At 40.3% G+C, this 24,249-nt stretch overlaps 1 protein-coding gene and 1 long non-coding RNA gene across 9 annotated transcripts in view; one reads left to right on the plus strand and one right to left on the minus strand.

The window, feature by feature from the left end:
* The window catches only part of mecom (MDS1 and EVI1 complex locus), a 219,551-nt gene that overhangs the window by 12,057 nt on the left and 183,245 nt on the right, over positions 1 to 24,249 (minus strand). For 2 of the 8 annotated variants that reach the window (XM_077541322.1, XM_077541330.1), the window contains 8 exons: positions 11,551 to 11,656; positions 11,341 to 11,454; positions 11,127 to 11,238; positions 10,139 to 10,286; positions 9,820 to 10,000; positions 3,227 to 4,622; positions 2,304 to 2,394; positions 1,170 to 1,196 (listed from right to left, as the gene is read on the minus strand). In XM_077541322.1, the coding sequence (XP_077397448.1) occupies positions 1,170 to 1,196; positions 2,304 to 2,394; positions 3,227 to 4,622; positions 9,820 to 10,000; positions 10,139 to 10,286; positions 11,127 to 11,238; positions 11,341 to 11,454; positions 11,551 to 11,656 (2,175 nt within the window). The remainder of the gene's footprint in view (positions 1 to 1,169; positions 1,197 to 2,303; positions 2,395 to 3,226; positions 4,623 to 9,819; positions 10,001 to 10,138; positions 10,287 to 11,126; positions 11,239 to 11,340; positions 11,455 to 11,550; positions 11,657 to 24,249) is intronic. The other 6 variants (XM_077541328.1, XM_077541327.1, XM_077541324.1 and 3 more) reach the window with 6 other exon arrangements.
* On the plus strand, positions 6,359 to 7,373 carry LOC144033296 (uncharacterized). The gene is made up of 3 exons (XR_013287924.1): positions 6,359 to 6,497; positions 6,822 to 7,223; positions 7,325 to 7,373. It is a non-coding gene; the product is annotated as an uncharacterized LOC144033296 (long non-coding RNA).

The raw sequence follows: 24,249 nt of genomic DNA on the forward strand, positions 1-24,249 counted from the left end.
AAAACCCCTTTTCATTCTCCCCGAGGCAGTGTGTAAGCATTTGTGAACTTGCTTGTTGCTGTAGTGTCGCAGTGGGGCCAGCGGTTGATTGGCTATCTTCAGAAGTCAGTGATGCTGCGAGGGCCTAATTAGTGAGATGCATTCTCAATTGTTGATCTTTATCAGCAACCAGATGTTTGGCGAGAGGAACTAGCTCAACCCTCGACCCCCTCCAACCTGCACCACGGGAGTGTCCCAAAGAGACTGTTACCCTTGGACACATGTAAAGTAGCCCCGACTAAACAACTACCTTCACTCCGCCGTCCACTGTCCCCCTCCTTCCACGCTCATTTGCAATAGATGCACTTCATTATCTGTATAAGCAAACATATTGTATGTTCAAAAGTGGTTGGTTTGGGTGTAGCACTGTTGGAAATTCCCACTTCTGCCTTTAATTTGTATCAGACCAGGACTTGATCAAGATCCAAAAAATGTAAACAAATTAAAATAATTAAAACAGGGGAAAACCAAAAACATTGAACTTGCTGCATCAGTCTTGTGAATGCTAGACGTTGTTTGTAAATGTGAAAACTAGCTAGGTTGTTCATTAAAATATGACAAAGTGGCCCAAAATGTTACATTTTATAACAAGTCTGATGTTGACAATAAGAAATACGATAGAAAAACAATTGCAAAGTTGACTGAATTATGAGGTGGCTTGCATCCTCCCACATCGTCATTGTCATTATTATTATTATTATTATTATTATTATTATTATTATTATTATTATTATTATTATTATTATTATACAGTGATCATCACAATGTTATTGTTGCTTTTCCAGTGAAAGTGAAAGGTTTTCTAATCACTACAGTTCGGGCCTGTAAACTGATCAATTTTTTTTTTCCAACAGGAAACATTTCTTGTAAATTGGAGGTTGATGAGTGGCGCGGAACAAATTGTATTGGACTTCCATTCTAATGCCAAAATCACAAAGAGTTATGTGAGCACAGGAGAGAAATCCAGAGGCTTCAAGGTGTTGTGACTCATTAGCACCTCTTGAGGAATGAAGTGTTCTTACAAGACTGTGCTATGCTATATGCTATAGCTTTAAAACTACAAAAACAACAAAACATTCTTACACTGTTCATACATCACTGTGATAAAATAAATAAATAAAATAACTCACCCAAGTGCTCTGGTCTGGCAAACGAAGCTGAAAGGAGAAAGAAAGAAAAAAAGCTTCAGAAAGTTGCAACAATCAATATGTTTAGCGATACATGGGTCAAAGAAAAGTGATTTGAGATGTTAAACTTTAAAGGAGCAATAAGCTGCCTAACTCCAAAGTTATAGTGGTGGAATTCTAAGTGGCTCTCATAGTAACTAACACTTCCTTGTGTTCAATAAAAACATTATAATAGCAGCCAGTATGCAATATGAGCCCATAGAGCTTTGCAATAAAATATCCTGCCAGGAATTAAAAAGCTGAATCACAAAAAGGTTAAAAAAAAAAAAAAAGTTACAGTCTTTCAGGTTTTCTGAGTTTGCCTTGATATATGGCCGAGCCGTGAGTCAGGTGACTGAACTCAAACCTACTCAAAAGTACACAGAAGGGCCCCTTGCCTGGTCTGACTTGGACCCTCGTCTGGGGTTTCTGGGAATGATTTGTGTGTCCAGACATCATAAAGTCATAAAGATTGCCTAAGCACTCTGTTAGTGTTTCTACTGATAGGACACCTCATTAAGGCATGTGGGACGACCATGTGGTCGTTGCAGGCTGGCCCTTTGCAACAGTCTGGACAGAGGACATAAATCAGGCAAATGAAACAGCCTGTAAAAACCAGACCTGAAACGGCCAAAGAAGAGGGAACAGAATCATATGCCTGAGAAAGTGCTGTTTTCACTTTCCTAGGCCGTTCGCACCCACAAGAGGGACTGATTAAATGACTGTTGTTCAAAATACTCACACCAACACACACGTTGGAAAGTAGAAGTCAAGGATCTAAGCACATATTCCTTTTATGCAAAAACATACGTATATGAAATAAATGTATACATATTTTTATTCGCTAAACAAAACTTGTATGTTTAGCTAAGATCCAGAGATGTGAAAATCCAGAACCAGAAAAGTAGAAACCCTGCCACAACCACAGGTGTTTGCAATCAACCGGCAGGTAAACAAGCTTGTTTGAGTCCGGTTGTGCATTTTAGTAGAAGCACCTGTGGCTAAAGCCAAATTGTGACAGGGTTTTCACTTTCTGGACCTGGATTGGCCATCTCTGTCCAAGTCCCTCTTCATGTTGATAGCACAGTCACTACATACCTGAGGATGGAAGAGGAAGCCTGGAGCTGGCCGCATGTACTTGTCTTTCAGCGTCTCAAACGGATCACTCATTCTCCTCTTCTCAACCCTGCTAATAGTAGATTTCTATCAGCTCTTAACACAAATACGGATTTCGAAAGTTGCAATATAAAAAGAAACGAGTGAAGTGCACTAACTGTAGCCTACTGCTGTTTATTTGTGTCGTCAGCTTTACAAAATCCATACCAATCTTGCAATTCATTTCAGTTCAGTTTAAATCACATTAAATCTTGATCTTGTTAATGGAATGATAGAAGAATAAAATCACACAATACAAAGCTGAGTGCTGGTGTTCAAAGGGGGGCAATGGGTATGGATGGATGCTACTGTTGTAGTCGTCAAGACTACACCAATCGAGACCAATAATTTTAGATGAGACCAAGACATTGGAGGTCGAAACTGAGAAAAGAACAAGACCATATATATATATCAAAGCAAATTCCCCCCAGAAATAAAACTGAACAAAAAGACCATCAGCGTTTTTTTCCATTACATTTGCAACAAAAAAGGAAGGCAGCGAAGCACCTGCATTCTGCATTTCTCAGTGATCACATCAGTATTGGTCTGGTCTTGATAAAAAAAAATAATATGTGTGCAAGACTGAGTAAAAATGCCTTAATTTCTGGGCTGAGACTGAGACCCTTAAGAAGTGGTCTTGAGACCGGTGCTGATATCAGGACTGATCTCAAGAAGTACAATATTCGCTAGTTAATGTTTACTTTGGTACCTTTAACAGATTTGTAAAATGGATGGATGGATGGATGGATGGATGGATGGATGGATGGAAAATACAAAAAGTTAAGGTTGAACTGTGCCAAGCTGAATCAAACCATGGTTCTTGCTGGGTACATGTCTTGTGACAAAACCACTGGGAATAACAATACCTGTAGATGGGATCCATGAAGAAAGGAGTCGGCCTGGCATGTTGTAACGAGGAGTCAGGCTTTGGAGTTTCCATGACTGCCTTCTCATCTTGATGATCCTCGTTCAATTTTTTCTCTTCTTCTCTGGCACTGCATCCGCGCCCCCTGGTCCCTAGGCTGAGGTCCAAAGGCTGATCCTGACCAGAAAAGTGGGAGGCTTCTACTTTGGAAGGCTCAAACGTGGTAGACTTCTCCTCCTTTCGCTTGGTGGTAAGGTCAAATGGTGAATCTGATGACGATTTGCTCTGAGCCTTTTTGCAGTCGTCCGTCTGTGAGTGCGGCTCACCCTTCAGCACTTGAGATCTGACATCTCTGTCTTGAACAGGATAAACTGGCGGAGAGAAAGTTGTGAAGAAAGGTAAGGGGAACATGGAGGGATAGGGCAGTGACCCGACTTTTTTGTCCTGCAGGCCAGCTAGGCCTGTAGAGCCAAAATACTTCTCTGCTATGGAGGCAATGGCCTTAATAGAGTCATTCACAGCCCCTGTCACAGCTGTGTGCTCGTCCAATGAGGAAGGGATAAGGGAAGGTCCTGCAAAGTTTTTATCAGCACTGTTGCTTGTCAGGCTAAGACTTTGGGGGCTTCCGTTACTAACCTTCCTTTTCAGGCTTTTGCCATTTTCCCGCATAGTCCCCCTATCTCTCTCACTGTCCATATCACTTTCAAGCTCAGAGCTTGACATGCTCTCTAGATCACTCCCACTGGGTGTGCTGACATCATCCAGATCACTGCTTTCAGATTGGTCACTTTGCTTGCTGCGTTGCTTCGTGGAGGACAATGAGTTCTGAGTGTGGAGGTCTGAAGCTGCAATCTGACTTTCAGGTCCGATGTTCTCCTTCCGAAGCGCCTTCAGGAGCTCTCTGGATTCCTGAGCTCCAGGGCTAGGAGGCAACAGTGGATTCCTACTTAGCTCTGCACCAGGCCCAGCAACGGCAGCGTGAGCTGGTTGCCTAACCGCGGAAGACGTGGCTGGAATGAGTGGTGGACGGTGGTAGATTCCAGAAGGGAAAAGGCCAGGGAAGCTGAATGGGAAGGCCGGTGCAGCAGGGAAAGTAAGCCCACTATGATGGCGGCTAGCTCCAAAGTAATCAGCCAATCCAGCGCTGCTGTGGCCCATCGCCAAAGCTGATTTGTCCAAACCCGGGGCACCGTGCAGTGGCATACTTTGAGCAAACATTCCTCCTGTTGTGAAATGGTTCTTTCCCTCACAGAAGCGTCGGTGCTTGTTCAGGGACGAAGTGGTGCTGAACATCTGCCCACAGTCTTTGCACTTGATCTGCGTTCTGCAGTCAGCATGCATTCGTTTGTGGCGGCACAGGTTTGAGAACTGCGTGTAGGACTTGTGGCATACCTCACCTGCAGGGGCACAGAGATGTAAACAGAGGGTTTCAGAATGCGATACAGCAATACACAATGCACTTACAAAAAAAAAATCACACAATCACATCTGCTTAACATGTAATACAGAGGAAATGCAGTGTTCCCATCAATATTATGACAATGGTTTGCCATCAAAATGAGGAGGTGAGGTGTGTCCAGATCCTGGTATTGTCATAGGATGACAGTGAGTCGGTTGTTACCACTCATCACCTGCACATCAAACCAGGTTCCCAGGCATCCCAAGCCTCATTGTGTCCCTGGGATTCCATAAACAATTACATATACAAGCACACACAAACACACATGCATTCGTACAACACAGACAACTAAAGTCACAGAGAAGGACACACAAAGGAATGCAAGCGCAGTGGCGAGCACAAACACACACACATTCTTAGGCGTATGAAGTACAATGGCTCTATTTTAAGTTTGTGAAGGAAGTAGAGTTGAATGAATCCTATCCTGCAGTCTGGTTCCCAGGACAGGTCCCACGTCCTAAACTGCCCCCCACCCCTCTTGCCCACCCTGAGTCTCTCCCATCACCCCTTCAGCTCCCTTGCCTTGTCCCCAAGCTTGGTCTCTGTCATCCTGTGCTGGGTAACCTTCCCACAGTCAACTCAAGTGCTTGTGTGACTCTGTCTGACCTTGGGAGATGTACAGTGACAATACCCAGCACAGAGACACTATCTCGTTTATTATTAGTCTGTCAACTATATTTACTACCTGCTGTACTGTTTGTCTTTACTGAAATTCATATCAGGGTTGGGACAAAATAATTTGTGTAATATTTCTGTCACAATAGTTGAGTGGAAAACATTAGGTCATTGGTGGAACTTAACTATATTTACCATCGTTTTATGACAAGTATCATACTGACAACAATATATTGTTATCAGAATGCAGTTATATTTTAAAAGGGGGATCATACCATCAAATATGCTGATTTGAGTGTAATATAATTATCCCCATTTGTCATTTTATTGCAGATTCTACCTTGAGGGAATACTACTAAACATTTATTGATGTGAAATGGTGATCTTACAGAAAATTATAAGCAAATAAGGTTTTTTTATGACCACAACTGTTTGCTGGTAATTGCACTATCTACGTATTTTTGCACTTTTCTATAATGTCCTAAGATTTCTGCTGGTAGCTGGTTGGTTTGAGAGATAGCAGCAGTGTAATGGAACCTTACAATAAAGGTCTGATAAACAGGTAAGGGTCAGAGAAAGCAGGTGGTTACCCCCTTCGGAGTGGAACCCATGATGTCAACACTTCTGGTTCATGATTGGATCCTAGCTAACCAATCACAATCGCAAGATAATTTGCATGATGTTCATTTTAAAAATGTTACATACAACCTTAGTAAGCTTACAACATGTTACAGCCATAATATCCTGGCGTCCACTATAACAAATAAAAACATGAGATAACTCCCAATTTTTTTCAATGTTGTTCTTATGTGGGAAAAGTGTCAAAATCAGTATAAAAAAAAAGAAAAAAAGAAAAGAAAAAAGATTTTTTTTTAAAAATGCCCAACAGAAAAAATGCGAGACTGAAGGGGTTAACTTCTCAAGATTATGCAAAGAAAGGTCTGGAACACTAATGCATTGGTGGAAGTTGACAGCTGATCATCTGGTGGCGCCTAGTTGCTCCACGTAAGGTGCAGTAGTTTGCCATATTAAAAAGAGTACCTACAGTAGGGAGAGTGAGGTATTGTGAGACACTGGGTAATGTGAGACACCACCTGTATCTAAAAAAAAGAGCACATCTGTGGTCATGTGACCAATTTGGTATCAAGCCCCTCCCATTTCAGCTTGGCCATGAAGAAGATGACTTGATTGTGCTGAGGTAAGCATGTGTTTTAGACAAAAATATATTTTTGGGATGTAAAAGTACTTTTTTTTGCTTTGAACTTAATCAACTGTTGCACTAAAGCTATTTGACTCAAGTGGAAAAACGTATATCCCACATATTGTTGAACTATCAACTTATAAAATGATGTGACAGTGCTAGCTAAAGATTAGTCTGTGTTGTCAAGAGAGGTTGTTCTTTATAAAATGGTGGTGGTGGGTTTAAGTGAGACAAATGCCATGGGGCAAAGTAAGACGGTGTCTCATTTTTCCCCTTTTCATACATGATTTCACTTTTCATTCATGTTGTTTTTCATGTCAGAAACAGTTTTTAAAAAAGCCATCATGCCAAGGAAATACAACAGGAAGACAACCTGGGGCAATACCTCCCTTGAAGAGATGAAAATTGCAGCCACAGAGGTCAAGGAGGGAAATAAGTCTTTAAGAGCAGTTTCAAGGGATCGAAATATTGACAAGTCAAGTCTCCTAAGATTCATAAAGAAAAAGGAGAAAGGGGATGTGAAATCAGTAGCTTGGGGTGCAGTGGCTCAGGCAAAGAGAATTTTCACTGATGAGATGGAGGAAGAACTTTCCAAACACCTGAAAGAACTTGCTGAACAGTTCCATGGCCTCTCTCCAGCTAAGTGTCGTCAACTTGCATTTGAATATGCAGAAAGAAACAATGTTGTTATCCCTCCTAATTGGAAGGAGGTGCAGTGTGCAGGTAGGTCAGAGTGTGCAAAAGATCATATGATTTAGTACAATAAGTTAACTAAGCTGATCTTCCCAAAGAGGCTAACTCTTTTACTAATGGATTGTCTATAGGTCAAGAATGGTTTCGGAGCTTCCTAGCACGTCGCCATCTTTCTGTCCGAATTCCAGAAGCAACTTCCCTTGGAAGGGCCACTGCGTTCAACAAAACAACCGTTGGGGAGTTCTTTGATAACCTGGCAGTAGTCATGGACAGGTAACATAATTATTTTTTAATTGCAAATATTTTATTAAGGCTTTATCTCTGAGATTAAGTTTGAATTCTTATCTATTTCTCTCTTTTCCTCCACTCTTTACAGGCATAAATTTGCCCCACACAAAATTTTTAATGTGGATGAAGCGTGTGAAGACAGCAATCCTCACGGATACTCCTGAGAAGAAGGCACTTGAAAAAGCTTTTCAAGAAAGACAAAAGAAACTGGAAGGGAAAATGCAAAATAGGAAACAGAAAGGAAAACGAAAAAAGAAACCAATCAAGAAGAAAATCATTTATAGCAGCTCTGAGGCGAGTGATGTTCCTGTGCCACTTGAAACATCTGATGATGAAAGATCTGACCCTGAGAGTGGTCAACCAGAAAGCACAGATCTGTCAGTGGGTGACTTTGTCATTGTCAATTTTGCAACCAAACTCAGGAATGTCCGTTACATTGGCATGGTTGAGAAAGTTGACGGTGATGAAATACTCACACAATTTCTCAGAAGAACCCAGGGAAACAGGAAAGTGTGGGAGAGACCCATCTTTGCGATAAAGGAAAATGATGTTGCACATGTTCCTAAAAGCGATGTTGTGAGGAAGCTGCCACAACCTACAAGGCCTGGAGGAACCACACGAAGAGAGCAACTCTTCAGCTTTCTGTGCAACCTTCAGGGTTGGAATGTAGAATAGGTTTTGCAATAGTGTCAGATGTCCTCGTCTGAGTTCTACTCCTGTTTTCTGAGTCACAGGCTGCTCTACTTCTTTCAGTTTGTTCTTTTCCCTGATTTTCAGACCAGAGATAGCTCTAAGGGTCCCGAGTTCTGATCCCAACTGTAAAAACGGTTCTTCCTCTTGTTTGATTGTTAAATAAAACATTTTGAATATTTTTGTTACAGTATTTGTTTTTGTTCAGTTACCTTCAAATGTTTAGGGAATAATGGCTTAATTGACCAGTGTCCATGATTTTTAAATTATTCCAACATTAATTCCGGAATCAGTGGTTGTTTAACTAGTTATTAGGATTCTGACTTTTACAACAGGTGTTGTTAGGCTTGATTCAGAGTGAAAAAAGTAAGTGGATCATTTTACCCCAAGCAGGATCAATTTACCCCACTGAAATTTGGGTTTTGTCTTAGTTTACCCCGTAGCAGGGGTAAAATGAGACACTTTACCACTTTTTTTTAAACAATTATATTTTCACTGTCTTTAGTCCTACATGCATTCTGATAATTTCTATTCTTAGTAAACATCCTAAATTAATGGAAAATGTGTTAATTTTATTGATACATCACTTAAACCTGCTTAGATCGGTAGAAATGTAAAAAATGTCTCACATTACCTCACTCTCCCCGTGTCACAGAGTCAAAAACTTAATAAAAAGCCTAATAGGAAAGTAGATATCACAGCAATTCTGATACATTGTTTCAATATCAAAATAAATTGTAAACCATTTATTTTTAAGGGTAACGTTTTAAATGAGTTTGTAACATTTTAAAGGAGTTTGAAATAAAGTTTTTTGAAGTGTATCTAGGATTTAAACTATTACATAGGCAAATATTAACATAAAGGGGCTTGTTGTTATTCGGACATTTTCCTATCATGAAAGAATCTTGGTTCCCCCCCGCGAATAGCAAGGGTTCACTATACATGCACAGACAAAAACTAAAAACTAAAAAACATTTGACACACATGGCTTTTCCCATCATGGTTTCACCCAACCATTAGTTGTATTTCGATCAACATATTTTCAGTTGATTACAGCAAATGGGCTCAAGCACTAGAAAAGAAAGTCAGCAGTGCATGTGGTTGCTATTTGTGAAAAATGGTGCGGAGGGGATGAGGGGGAGGTAAAGGAAGGGTCTGCAGTGGAGAGCAAGTCATCCTAGATTGTGTATACAGTATGTATATTAATATTCTTGATTGAAAAAGAGAGCAGAATCTGGTGTGCGGACTGCTTTTCACATGCTGGCATGTGGCGGGTCAGGGAAAAGAGGAAAAGGTTGAAGGTCATAATGCTTGAGGGAAAAGAGAGTGTGAAAGGTTAAAACGTGTCTTGCTGGGGTATGCAAGAGGGGAAAAGTGTGTGTGCTATGTCAGACTAGGTCACTTGGATTTGACCAAGTGGAAGTGGCTCCAATTACATGCCAGTTAAATAATCATCGGCATATTTGCGTGCCTGTTTGCTGTCCACTCATAATTGATGTCAATACTTTTAATTAACATCCCCTTCTCTAGTTTATTTGGAACATTACATGTTTGAAGCTGAGGACAAGCTGAAAATGCATAAAACACGTTTTCTAGTGACACAAGCATGTTATTTTTGTTATTATTATAATGTACTGAGGAGACTTACATAGGTAGGGTCTTAGTGACTTACACATGAAGGGCTTGACACTGCTGTGGATGTGCTTATGCTGCTTTAGGCCCGAAGACGTTGCAAACGTCTTGCCACAGTCAGAGCAGGCGTGGGCCCGCGCCCCGACGTGCTGCGAGCGGATGTGCCTCTGCAGGTTACTAGGGTCTGTGAACACCTGCTGGGGGAAGGAACCACAGGGACACGTAGGGGGTGTGACTATCGGCCAAAGACACACAATTAACTAGACCTCAAACACAAAGGAAACCGCGCTTTTAACTAACCATCACACTTTCCCCCCCAAAAGTCATCACTTTACCTTTGAGCAGTTTTCACATTCATGGTGCTTGCCACTGTCATGTGACATCTGATGTCGGATCAGGTTCGATTTCCAGTTGAAGGCCTTGGGACATTGGTCACACTTGTATTCTCTCTCCTCAGAGTGGGACAATGTGTGAGCCTCCAGGCTGCACGAAGCACAGATAACAGCGGAACAATAAGAAAGAGAGGAAACAGATCTTAATTCTCTTAAAAACTTCTCTGTGATCCAAATAACCAAGGATGCCATTTAAATATGTCACTGTGAGTGAATCTGATTGGATGCTTGGCGAGTGCTATGATCTTCCAGTGTAATAAAGTCACTGTTAAACCCAATGGTTGAACTAAATAATAGCGCGTTTGTCGAGATAAATGGCCAATCCGACATCAAGAGTCGGGAAGTGGTCAGCTGATTAATGTATAAAGCACCGTCGTATTCGTAACGTCACTCACTCTGATTGGCTGTTAGCTAGCGAATCAGCGCACGGGGTAAGAACAGAAAGGGACGAACGTGCATCAGCTAAGCGATAGAAGGGTATGTCGATCGAGTGATGAAAGGCAAACTGTGGCAAGACATGAAAACACAACTAAATGTACGAGGTAGGATTTATAATATTACACGATACTCTCTAAAGAGCCTGAGGGTGTGTTAACGGGGGAGTACATCGTAAATGAAAAAGACAGCGGAATACATTGAGTACATTTTTATATCCCACCCCTGTAAAAAGCTTTCCGATTGTCTTTTTCTAACAATGAGGAATAGTGACTAGCGCCGCCAATGGTGTGGAGGGGTATTACTTCTCCCGCATGGGCAGAAAGTACTTAATAGTCTGGTGTCCTTTCTTTGCTGTATTTCTCTCATTTTTCCGGCGTGACGTACCAACGGTCAGGCCGATGTTGGATTGGTGCCTTGAGTTGTATATTTTGTTACGTCTGACTGTTATTAAAGGCAGCACTAACTCTGTTCAACCAAGTAAACAAAAAGTCACCTTTGCATATCCGGGAAGACCTGATCACACTCTTTACACTCATGAAAGTCATGAGACATGTGGAGGGGCCGCAGGTCTTGAGGTTCCTGGGCGTTGATGTCGCTGTCCTCTCCTAGAAACACAAGTTATATCTAAAATAATTCACAGTCCAGTAATATGCCACTCACAAAGAAGCATGGACACCGAAAGAAGTGCACGAGGAACCAATCCAAACCTGCATCAAGGAAAGAGGAGGGGGGCATCCCACACTGCTGCATCTGGTGGTCCAGCAGTTGGCTGCGAGACTCAAAGTGCTGGTCACAGTCCTCACAGCGGTACTGCCTCTCCTCTGCAAAGTGAGAGGGGAGAACATGAGCACATTGTTGAAATAAAGCTCAAGATGACCCAATGAGCAACATCATGTGTGTGAGAGTGTGATGCAGACCGTGAATATCAGGAGCCATGGAAGTATCACATGAATACTCTTCTGCCTTCATGAAAAGTAGAAGCTCCTCACCGGGGAAAATATCTCGAGTGACTTTGTAGAAGATCTGAAATACATAAACAAATACATGTGACGAATACAAGATGTCACACCTCAAACAAGTACAGACAACATTTTTCTCACACAGGTGTTAACACATCATCATCATAAAACACATGAGACAGACACACACCCACAACACGTGATAATTAACAGTCATTGGCATGAAATGAGTCATGTACAAGAACTCCATCCATCCATCCATCCATCCATCCATCCATCCATCCACCCATCCATCCATCCATCCATTTTCTTGATCACTTATTTATTGGCTGGCAACCAGTCCAGGGTGTCCCCCGCCTACTGCCCAGAGTCAGCTGAGATAGGCGCCAGCACCCCCCGCGACCCTTGTGAGGAATAAGCGGTCAAGAAAATGGATGGATGGATGGACTTATTCCTCACAAGGGTTGTGGGGGGTGCTGGAGCCTAACTCAGCTGACTTTGGGCAGTAGGCGGGGTACACCCTGGACTGGTTGCCAGTCAATCGCAGTGTACAAGAACTAATTTTGTGCATTTTTTTTTTCACGAAAATCAACTTGCTCAAAATCTTAATAATATTAAGCTACTGTTTGTCCTGCATATCATTCCAAATATGGGAAAAAAAAGGGTTCTCATGTAGTATCGGGCAGTAGGGCAGTATAAGACCCGTTATACCTGCAACTGAGCCACGTCTGCCATCTAGTGGTGAATTGTGATATCTGCAACTGAGCCACGTCTGCCATCTAGTGGTGAATTGTGATATTGCGACTGTAAACTGCAGCGCATATTCACAGTTCATATATATATATATATTTCCACCACCATTTATTAACAGCCTGTTTTTACAGTTCAATTAATGGCTGAAGGTGCATCAGCGACTATGACTCACCTTGTTTCCTAGGGATGAGCGGCTCGTTAATAAAACACAAAGGAAAAAATTTGACCAAGTGGCTCCTTGTAACTTGAAAAACTTGTAAGCTGAGGCACTCCTAAATGAAGATGCCACTGTATTGCAAAAACATTTGTGTTGCACACATAAAAAATGGGTTTAAGTAGGGTAGCACTAGTGATTAGCATATCTCCTTTACAATTGAGACATTAATTTGAATCTCAGCTCAGGCTCCCTTTGTGAAGTTTGTATTTTCAGGTTCTCTGACTTTTTCCCTACGTTCCAAAATACATAGGTTCATAAAAAATTATGGTTTTCATTCTTTTTCATGGGGCAAATTAGCATGTGTTGAATTTGAATAATGCTTTTTGTGACAAATCAGCGGCAGACTACACACCGTGTTGTTACCATGACTCGTGGACTACTAAGTTGATCATGAGGTGTGTAGGCGGGAAAGTGGCAGGTTATGCGCATGCATGTTATTATTGTTATACTGTGTATTAAATAAATAAATAAATAAATAAATAAATAAATAAATAAATAAATTCTGCGATTGGCTGGCAACCAGTTCAGGGTGTAACCCGCCTACTGCCTATAACCGGCTGGGATAGGCTCCAGCACCCCCGCGACCTTGTAAGGAGCAAGCGGTTCAGAAAATGGATGGTTAGATGGATAAATAAATGAATAAATAAATAAATAAATAAATAAATAAATAAATAAAATAAAATAAATAATGTGTGAATGGTTGTGTCTGTGTGCCCTGGATTGGCTGACCACCAGTTCAGGGTGTACCCCGCCTAACTGCTTGAAGCCGGCTGGGATGGGCTCCAGCACCCCCTTGAGGAATAAGCAGTTCAGAAAATGGATGGATGGATGAATAAATGAATAAATAAATAAATAAATAGTGGACAGCTATTTATGTACCTCACATCCCGAGTGTTCAAATAAGGTGCGGAGATGGGTTGGCGATGCAAAATTTTAGCTCACTGGTAGCACTCTGTGCTCCCAAACCTTAGAGGTGGTTACGAGACGGATTCGATTCCCCGACCCCCCAATAATAATAATAATAATAATAATAATAATAATAATAATAATAATAATAATAATAATTAAAAAGGCAGCTTGGCTGCTTGAAAAGTAGCTGTCGGATCAAAAAGGATTGTCCTATGTCATTATTTATTCATTTGTCAATTAATACTTTAAAAGAGAGTTACTCTATGTTTTCATTTTATCTTCTACCCATAAAGAGGAAGCATGTGTTAAAATATTTAGTAAACTTTGGGTGTCATTTAAGTATCTCAAGGCTGGGCCGTATCCTCTTTTTTTTTGGAGATTACAATATAGGCACCTATAAGAAATAGAAAAGCACTGAAATCACTTTATCAACAGACTAATTTCATTCTTTGCACTCATCTGTTGCAGCGAGCGGCTCTGCCGATACTGCCTCCGTAATTCTGCATGAGCCTTTGCATTTTGAGGTAGTGTGGCAGTAAAAGTGTTGCCACATACACAAGCATATAGGCACACTTGAGGAAATTCCCCTAACAGCTCCACCTCTTCCCCGTAGGCAAATAGTGAAAAGACACTCGCACACAAACAAACAGCCACTGGCACACGCCAAAACAGAAGACACTCTGATCTGAAGTGTCATCACTAGTACGTCACACACACAAACTTGATTGCCGGTTGTCTAACAGTGCTTCAAATTAGCAGGTTATTATAGAGATTAGAAAACCGGGGTGTTGGAGTTTATTGTGACAAAGTCTCCCCACAGCATCCAGACAATTTACACCACATGCGCCTATTGTCATCTGTTGATATTTGTCTAAAATCCCAGCAGTTTTTAATAAAATCCCTCACTACGATGGCAAACTATTTATCTGATCTTTCTGTGAAGCTTCTTTCCGCATCAAAGGCACATAATCCAGCTTGTTTCCTTGTCACCATTAGTTATTAGCCAAGTTATTAGCGCTAAACGTTTACCTAGGTCACACCCTGGTGACTCCTTGACAAACAATCAATTGACTGGTATGCTATTTGGCAGCGCTTTCATGTTCAAGAGACTAATCCAAATGAATGATGCTCTTGATGCGTGGAAGTAGAAATCCCCCCAAAAAATCAACAGCAAAAACTGAAATATTTAGAAACACCAAACCTACAGACCAACAAGACCAACAAACTGTAAGGACTGCACTTTAACACATTCACTGCCATTGACGGTTATAGACGTCAAAGTTCCATTTTAACTGGGCTGGCAGTGAATGAGTTAATTAACATGTTTAGCCTATTATTATCATTATTAGGCTGATGCAATAAAGCGGTGCCATTTACTTGAAGCAACAAGAAACAGCTTTGGTCCGTTTTGGACCCACAAAAAATTCAAGCACTTTAATTCTCATCATGCTCCTCACCTCCTTAGGTCGAACAAACCCGCAAAGTGAAAAAGATGCAACATGATATTTCAACAGCTTGGCCCAGTCTGCTCATACAAGATATTAAAATTTATGACACAAACACTGTCATGACACATGTCACATATAAGTCACTAAAATTGCTCACAATAAGGCAGCACACTGTCTCCTTAGTTGTCCATACAAAATAGTCATAGACGGTGCTGATCTTCTCGCAAAGAACTTTTGCTCAGGCATTCAGAGTTTGCTATCTTTTGAAACCTTTTACAAACACTGACAAAAACAACAAAACAAAATTAGCTGCGTTCGCAGTGAGATACCATCTTAAGAAATCAATTTAAAACTGGGTTAATTTCATTGAAAGTTTTATTTATGTATTTATTTAAAAATTTCACTTAACTTCATAAGAGATGCTGCTGACACTGGGACTCTCTGCTCTTTTTGTTGTAGTTAAAATGAAAATGAAAATAAGTGACAGTTTAATATTTCAGCTATTTTAAAATTTTGGAAAACTATTTACGAGAGAAAACTAGTCACTCTTTTTGTTAGAATTTTAAAACAAAGCTGTCTATTTTCTGTAAGGTTAAATTAAAAGAAAACCCTTCAACATGTTGAAATTTGAAAAAATGTTTCAACATGATTAATGGCATTTCAACTTTTTTTTTTAAATGTTAATTATCTTATTATATTATGTTAGTTATCAGCCTACTAAAAATTGGTATCAGGTTCAGCTTTGAAAGAAATATATCAGTCTTCACTAATACAAAAACAATCTCTAGGTCAGTTAAAGGTAGAGAACGGATTTACAGCCTCATTGCTATAATTTATTTAGAAAATATCAATGACAAATTTTCCAAGAGTAATACATAAACATCCATCCATCCATCCATTGTCTTGACCGCTTATTCCTCACAAGGGTCACGGGGGCTGCTGGCGCCTATCTCAGCTGGCTCTGGGCAGTAGGCAGGGGACACCCTGGACTGGTTGCCAACCAATCGCAGGGCACACAGAGACGAACAACCATCCACACTCACACGCACACCTAGGGACAATTCGGAGCGCCCAATTAACCTGCCATGCATGTCTTTGGAATGTGGGAGGAGACCGGAGTACCCGGAGAAGACCCACGCAGACACGGGGAGAACATGCAAACTCCACCCAGGAAGGTCCGAGCCTGGACTCGAACCGGAGACCTCAGAACTGGGAAGCCGACGTGCTAACCACTCGACTACCGTGCCGCCCTAATACATAAACATACTTTTCAATTCTGTTGAACATATATACAACACAGGGTTGCACTGATGGCAAGTTTACAAACATCTTAAAAGTTGTGTATGTATAGGAACACAATGACATATCCAATAAAATAAATGTTGAGCTAATGGTCAACCATCTGACCATTTATTAACTTTACTTACATCGTGGAAATATTGTTAATTTGAATTAGACTGAGTAGCAATGGAGTCAGCCAAAGCTATTGACATTCAAATAAGTGAAATAAAATGAAAGGCCATCATCATCACTGGGAAACATCGGCATGTCTTATGAAGGTTAGGGAAAAAAAATATCAGTAGCAATGCAAACATTTGAATGTATTTTATTTTTTTAAGACATTTCTTCTCTTCTTATCGCATTGGTTTATAATTATGTGACTGACAATCATTGTGAAATGCATAAACGTCCCCACTCAATAGTAAGTGAGAATCAATAGACTAAATGAGATTAAGGGCGTACTCAGACAGGGCCATTTGAACTCATATCTGACTTTGGGCTTTGGGGGTATACTGTGCCATGGACTGGCTGTCAGTCAATCGTAGAGTTTAATAGACACAACATTCACACCTATGGGTGATTTTGTCTAACCTTGAACCTTTCAACACTATAGGTTTGACATGCTAACTACTACCCCATCCAATTGCCAAAAAGTTGTATTTACATCATGCAAGGCTATAGTAATTGTAAATGATTGGCAAGGAGTACATACACGGCTTTAGGTGTGAGATGGGCTGAATTCCAGCACACCTGTTAGGGTGTGAGTAAAACCTGACATTCAGATGTCTTTGTAGTATCTTGTGAAATGTTCTTAAACAAGCTGGATGATGATAATTACACTAATGATCTATTTGGAAGCCAGTTCAAACGGTAGACTAAGAGGAGGGACACGAGTTTTTAAAGCACTAATTGCTGACATTATCTTAATGACAAAACACACACCGAAGGGAAGGTTTCAACAGACAGCCTCAGTAAACCATTGGAATCATCGTGAGAGTATGAGTATTATTGGATAGAATGTCAAATGTATGTTAAAGGTTAATGATAGAGATAAATTAACATGCTGACTATTTATTTTGTTTCTTTTTACTGTAAACATTTCACAACATAAAAGACCACTGAAGACAACAAATGTTTCCAATTTGTGGAAACATTCGTTCTCTTCAGTGGTCTTTTATGTAGAGTTATGATGCTTAATTAGATTCAGAATGCGGTGGCCATCCTATGCCCTGCATCAACACTTTTCGTTAAATTCTGCTCTGTGGTTTCAAATAAACAACTGAAATAAACTTAATGCTTCATTTGCCATAAAAGTTATTTTATTATGAATTCATAATTTGCAGCATGGATGGAGAAAATAATAAATACATAATTATTCTGATAACCGTCTTTATTGCCCATATATGCAAAATTGAGTGTATTAATTGACAATTTTTGTCATTTTTTTCCCTACGTTGTCAATTTTTAGGGCCCGAGCAGCGACCGCTGCGAGGTCCCTATTGTTCCTGAAGGAATTCTTATTAGGGCCCGAGCAGCGGCGGCGGCGGTGCCGCTGCGAGGCCCTATTGTTTTTGTAGGAATTCTTCTTATTATTATTAGGGCCCGAGCAGCGGCGGCGGCGGTGCCGCTGCGAGGCCCTATTGTTTTTGTAGGAATTCTTCTTATTATTATTATTCTTATTAGGGCCCGAGCAGCGGCGGCGGCGGTGCCGCTGCGAGGCCCTATTGTTTTTGTAGGAATTCTTCTTATTATTATTATTAGGGCCCGAGCAGCGACCGCTGCGAGGTCCCTATTGTTCCTGAAGGAATTCTTATTATTAGGGCCCGAGCAGCGACCGCTGCGAGGTCCCTATTGTTTTTCAAGGAATTCTTATTATTCTTCTTTTTATTTTTTGTTATTATTCTTTTCCGCAAACAATCACATTTTTGAGACACTAAACGTGAACGAAAACTCACCAAACTTTACACACACGTCAGGCCTGGCGAAAAATTTGATATTTTAAAGTCGCCATAGGTGATAACAGAAAAATGGCTCCATAGCGCCACCTACATAGGTTAAACAGATCCCTGGCCCGCTACGATTGTCCGACGGCTATGAAAATTGTGTGGCACCTGTAGCACATCCAGATGAACAAAAACCTCTTTGATGTGTGTCCCCTAAAATAGACAGGAAGTGAGATATGAGTATTTAAATGTCCAATTTTGGCCAATTTTTGCACATTTACAGGGGTCATACTTTTGCCTGCTTCTCCTACACGGTTAATCCAATTGACTTCAAACTTGGGATGTACCATCTCAAGACCTGGGACAACACCATGGTAAAAAATCTAAAGTTTTCGACATACTATATGACGGCGGTGGGGCATCAAATTTAGAGTTTCAAAACTCTTACTAAACGTAGTATTGCCGGTTGTATGTTTAACCTAGAGCTACGAAAATTGGTACACATATGTAACAGACTATGACCTACAAAAAAGTCTGTTGGTGCCATATGCTAAACCCAACAGGAAGTCCGCCAGAGGCGGGGCATCAAATTTTGAGTTTCAAAATTCTTACTTAATGAAGCATTCCCGGCTGTACGTTTCACCTAGAGTTACCAAAATTTAAAGACATATGTAACAGCCCTCAAGGTACAAAAAACTCTTTTTGAACCATATGCTAAACCTAACAGAAAGTCCACCATTTTGATTTACTTTGGAACGTGTTCCCATTTTTTTGGCCATTTCATAGTGGTCCTATTTTAACGAACTCCTCTTACAGAGTTTATCCGATCATCTTCAAACTTGGTGTGATTCATCTTAAGATGTTGAAGATGAAAAGTTATTGAAAGCTTTTTATTTCGCTGCACGCTGTTGTCGTGGCATGCACTTGTTTGCAAAGGAAAAAAATTCTTCTTAATGAAGAATTCTCAGTTGTACGAAGCAGCTAGAGCTACGAAAATTTGTAGACATATGTAACAGCCCACGATGTACAAAAAAGTCTCTTGCTGCTTTGTGCTAAACCCAACAGGAAGTCCCGCAAGGGCCGGGCATCACTTTTTGAGCTAAAAAACTCCTCTTTAACGAAGCATTCCCGGTTGTACCTTTCACCTAGCGCTATGATAATTTGGAGGCATACATAAGAGCCCACGATGTACAAAAAAGTCTTTTAGAACCATATGCTAAGCCAAACAGGAAGTCCGGCATTTTGATTTACTTTGCTATTTGTAGCCATTTTTTGGGGGCCTTTTATAGGCCTCATATTTTCTACAAAACTTATCAGATTGTCTTCATTCTTTGGCATGTTTCATCTGAAGTATTGCCGGTTATACGTTTAATCTAGAGCTACGAAAATTGGTACACATATGTAACAGACTATGATCTACAAAAAAGCCTGTTGGTGCCATATGCTAAACCTAACAGGAAGTCCGCCAGAGGCAGGGCATCAAATTTTGCATTTCAAAATTTTTACTTAATGAAGCATTTCCGGCTGTACGTTTCACCTAGAGTGACCAAAATTTGAAGACATATGTAACAGCCCTCGAGGTACAAAAAACTCTTTTTGAACCATATGCTAAACCTAACAGGAAGTCTGCCATTTTGATTTACTTTGGAACATGTTGCCATTTTTTTGGCCATTTCATAGGGGTCTTATTTTAACGAACTCCTTCTAAAGAGTTTATCCGATCATCTTCAAACTTGGTGTGATTCATCTTAAGATGTTGACGATGAAAAGTTATTGAAAGCTTTTTATTTCGTCGCACGCTGTTGTCGTGGCATGCACTTTTTGCAAAGGAAAAAAATCCTTCTTAATGAAGCATTCCCAGTTGTACGAAGCAGCTAGAGCGACGAAAAATTGTAGACATATGTAACAGCCCAGGATGTACAAAAAAGTCTCTTGGTGCCATGTGCTAAACCCAACAGGAAGTCCCCCAGGGGCCGGGCATCACATTTTGAGCTAAAAAACTCCTCTTTAACGAAGCATTCCCGGTTGTACGTTTCACCTAGCGCTATGATAATTTGCAGGCATACACAAGAGCCCATGATGTACAAAAAAGTCTCTTGGAACCATGTGCTAAACCAAACAGGAAGTCTGCCATTTTGATTTATGATGGGATTTGTTGCCATTTTTTGTGGCCTTTTTCAGGGGTCATATTTTAACGAACCCCTCCTACAAAATTTATCCGACTGTCTTCAAACTTGGTGTGTTTCATCTTAAGATGTTTAAGATGCAAAGTAATCGAAAGTTTTTTATTTTGTAACACGCTGTTGCCATAGCAATGCATTGTTTGTCAAGTGCTGTTTTTTTTTTTTTTTTATACACATGAAAACTCATGAAACTTTGCAAACACATCAGACTTGTCATGAACATGAATTTTCAGAGATTTATTGTGCAATTTGCAATAAATAGCGCCCTCTAGACATTTTTATGAAGCATTTCCGATTGTATGATTATGCTAGACCTACAAAAAAGTATTATGTAGCCATTTGCCAAACCAAAGAGGAAGTCCGCTATTTTGATTTTTTTTGGGAATTATACATCATTTTTGGCCTTTTTCATTAAACTTTGCACAGACAAGGCATGGAAAAAACTAACATTTTAAATGGTCCTTGTTCCATGTAACAGTACCCCAACGTGCCAGTACCCTGACGTGCAAGTAACCCAACGTTGTGCTCAATAGCGCCCTCTATGCATTTTTATGGAGCATTTCCAATTGTATGATTCAAGCGATACACAACTAAAGATGACTTGACCTAGATTTGTGAAAACTGGGAGGCATACCTATTAGCTTAAGACCTACAAAAAGTATTCTGTAGCCGTATGCTAAACCTAAAAGGAAGTCCGCCATTTTGAATTTATTGTGGGAATTGCGCACCATATTTTGCGTTTTGATTCAACTTTGCACACACAAGGCTTGTCAAAAACATTTTAGATGGTGCTTGTCCTATTTGACAGTACCCCAACGTGCCAGTACCCCGACGTGCAAGTACCCCAACGTGGCCCGGTTTGCGAGGGCCCTTTATAGCTGCTCGCAGCTCTAGTTAGGGCCCGAGCAGCGACCGCTGCGAGGTCCCTATTGTTCCTGAAGGAATTCTTATTATTAGGGCCCGAGCAGCGGCGGCGGCGGTGCCGCTGCGAGGCCCTATTGTTTTTGTAGGAATTCTTCTTATTATTCTTCTTTTTCTTCTCCGCAAACAATCGCATTTTTGAGACACTAAACGTGAACGAAAACTCACCAAACTTTACACGCACATCAGGCCTGGCGAAAAATTTGATATTTTAAAGTCGCCATACATGATAACAGAAAAATGGCTCCTTAGCGCCCCCTACATAGGTTAAACGGATCCCTGTCCCGCTACGATTGTCCGACGGCTATGAAAATTGTGTGGCACCTGTAGCACATCCCAATGAACAAAAACCTCTTTGAAGTGTGTACCCTAAAATAGACAGAAAGTGAGGTATGAGTATTTAAATGTCCAATTTTTGCCAATTTTTGCACATTTACAGGGGTCATACTTTTGCCCGCTTCTCCTACACGGTTAACCCGATTGACTTCAAACTTGGGATGTACCATCTCAACACCTGGGACAACATCATTGTGAAAAATGAAAAGTTTTTGATATACTATATGACGGTGGCGGCGCATCAAATTTAGAGTTTAAAAATTCTTACTTCACGAAGCATTGCCGGTTGTACGTTTAATCTAGAGCTACGAAAATTGGTACACATATGTCACAGGCTATGACCTACAAAAAACTCTTTTTGAACCATATGCTAAACCTAACAGGAAGTCCACCATTTTGATTTATTTTGGAACGTGTTGCCATTTTTTTGGCCATTTCATTGGGGTCTTATTTTAACGAACTCCTCCTACAGTGTTTATCCGATCATCTTCAAACTTGGTGTGATTCATCTTAAGATGTTGAAGATGAAAAGTTATTGAAAGCTTTGTATTTCGTCGCACACTGTTGTCATGGCATGCACTGTTTTTAAAGGAAAAAAAATATCCTTAAAGAAGCATTCCCATTTGTACGAAGCAGCTAGAGTTACGAAAATTTGTAGACATATGTAACAGCCCAAGATGTACAAAAAAGTCTCTTGGTGCCCTGTGCTAAACCCAACAGGAAGTCCCCCAGGGGCCGGGCATCACATTTTGAGCTAAAAAACTCCTCTTTAACAAAGCATACCCGGCTGTACGTTTCACATAGAGTTACCAAAATTTGTAGAGGTATATAACAGCCCTCGAGGTACAAAAAACTCTTTTTGAACCATATGCTAAACCTAACAGGACGTCCGCCATTTTGATTTACTTTGGAATGTGTTGCCATTTTTTTGGGCCATTTCATAGGGGTCATATTTTAACAAACTCCTCCTACAGAGTTTATCCGATCATCTTCAAACTTGGTGTGATTCATCTTAAGATGTTGAAAATGAAAAGTGATTGAAAGTTTTTTATTTCGTCACACGCTGTTGTCGTGGCATGCACTTTTTGCAAAGGAAAAAAAATCTTATTAATGAAGCATTCCCAGTTGTACGAAGCAGCTAGAGCGACGAAAAATTGTAGACATATGTAACAGTCCAGGATGTACAAAAAAGTCTCTTGGTGCCATGTGCTTAACCTAACAGGAAGTCCCCCAGGGGCCGGGCATCACATTTTGAGCTAAAAAACTCCGCTTTTGCAGGCATACATAAGAGCCCACGATGTACAAAAAAGTCTCTTGGAACCATGTGCTAAACCAAACAGGAAGTCTGCCATTTTGATTTATGATGGGATTTGTTGCCATTTTTTGTGGCCTTTTTCAGGGGTCATATTTTAACAAACCCCTCCTACAAAATTTATCCGACTGTCTTCAAACTTGGTGTGTTTCATCTTAAGATGTTTAAGATGCAAAGTAATCGAAAGTTTTTTATTTTGTAACACGCTGTTGCCATAGCAATGCATTGTTTGTCAAGTGCTGCTTTTTTTTTTTATACACATGAAAACTCATGAAACTTTGCAAACACATCAGACTCGTCATGAACATGAATTTTCAGAGATTTATTGTGCAATTTGCAATAAATAGCGCCCTCTAGACATTTTTATGAAGCCTTTCCGATTGTATGATTATGCTAGACCTACAAAAAAGTATTATGTAGCCATTTGCCAAACCAAAGAGGAAGTCCGCTATTTTGATTTTATTTTGGGAATTATACATAATTTTTGGCCTTTTTCATTAAACTTTGCACAGACAAGGCATGGAAAAAAGTAACATTTTAAATGGTCCTTGTTCCATGTAACAGTTGTCAAGTGCTGCTTTTTTTTTTTTTTTATACACATGAAAACTCATGAAACTTTGCAAACACATCAGACTTGTCATGAACATGAATTTTTAGAGATTTATTGTGCAATTTGCAATAAATAGCGCCCTCTAGACATTTTTATGAAGCATTTCCGATTGTATGATTATGCTAGACCTACAAAAAAGTATTATGTAGCCATTTGCCAAACCAAAGAGGAAGTCCGCTATTTTGATTTTATTTTGGGAATTATACATCATTTTTGGCCTTTCTCATTAAACTTTGCACAGACAAGCCATGGAAAAAACTAACATTTTAAATGGTCCTTGTTCCATGTAACAGTACCCCAACGTGCCAGTACCCTGACGTGCAAGTAACCCAACGTTGTGCTCAATAGCGCCCTCTATGCATTTTTATGGAGCATTTCCAATTGTATGATTCAAGCGATACACAACTAAAGATGACTTGACCAAGATTTATGAAAACTGGGAGGCATACCTATTAGCTTAAGACCTACAAAAGGTATTCTGTAGCCGTATGCTAAACCTAAAAGGAAGTCCACCATTTTGAATTTATTTTGGGAATTGCACACCATATTTTGCGTTTTGATTAAACTTTGCACACACAAGGCTTGTCAAAAACATTTTAGATGGTCTTGTCCTATTTGACAGTACCCCAACGTGCCAGTACCCCGACGTGCAAGTACCCCAACGTGGCCCGGGTTGCGAGGGCCCTTTATAGCTGCTCGCAGCTCTAGTTATTCTTCTTCTTCTTCTTTGTTATTATTCTTTTC

The sequence above is a fragment of the Festucalex cinctus genome, chromosome 13 (genome assembly GCF_051991245.1).
Source record: "Festucalex cinctus isolate MCC-2025b chromosome 13, RoL_Fcin_1.0, whole genome shotgun sequence".
Classification (NCBI taxonomy): domain Eukaryota; kingdom Metazoa; phylum Chordata; class Actinopteri; order Syngnathiformes; family Syngnathidae; genus Festucalex; species Festucalex cinctus.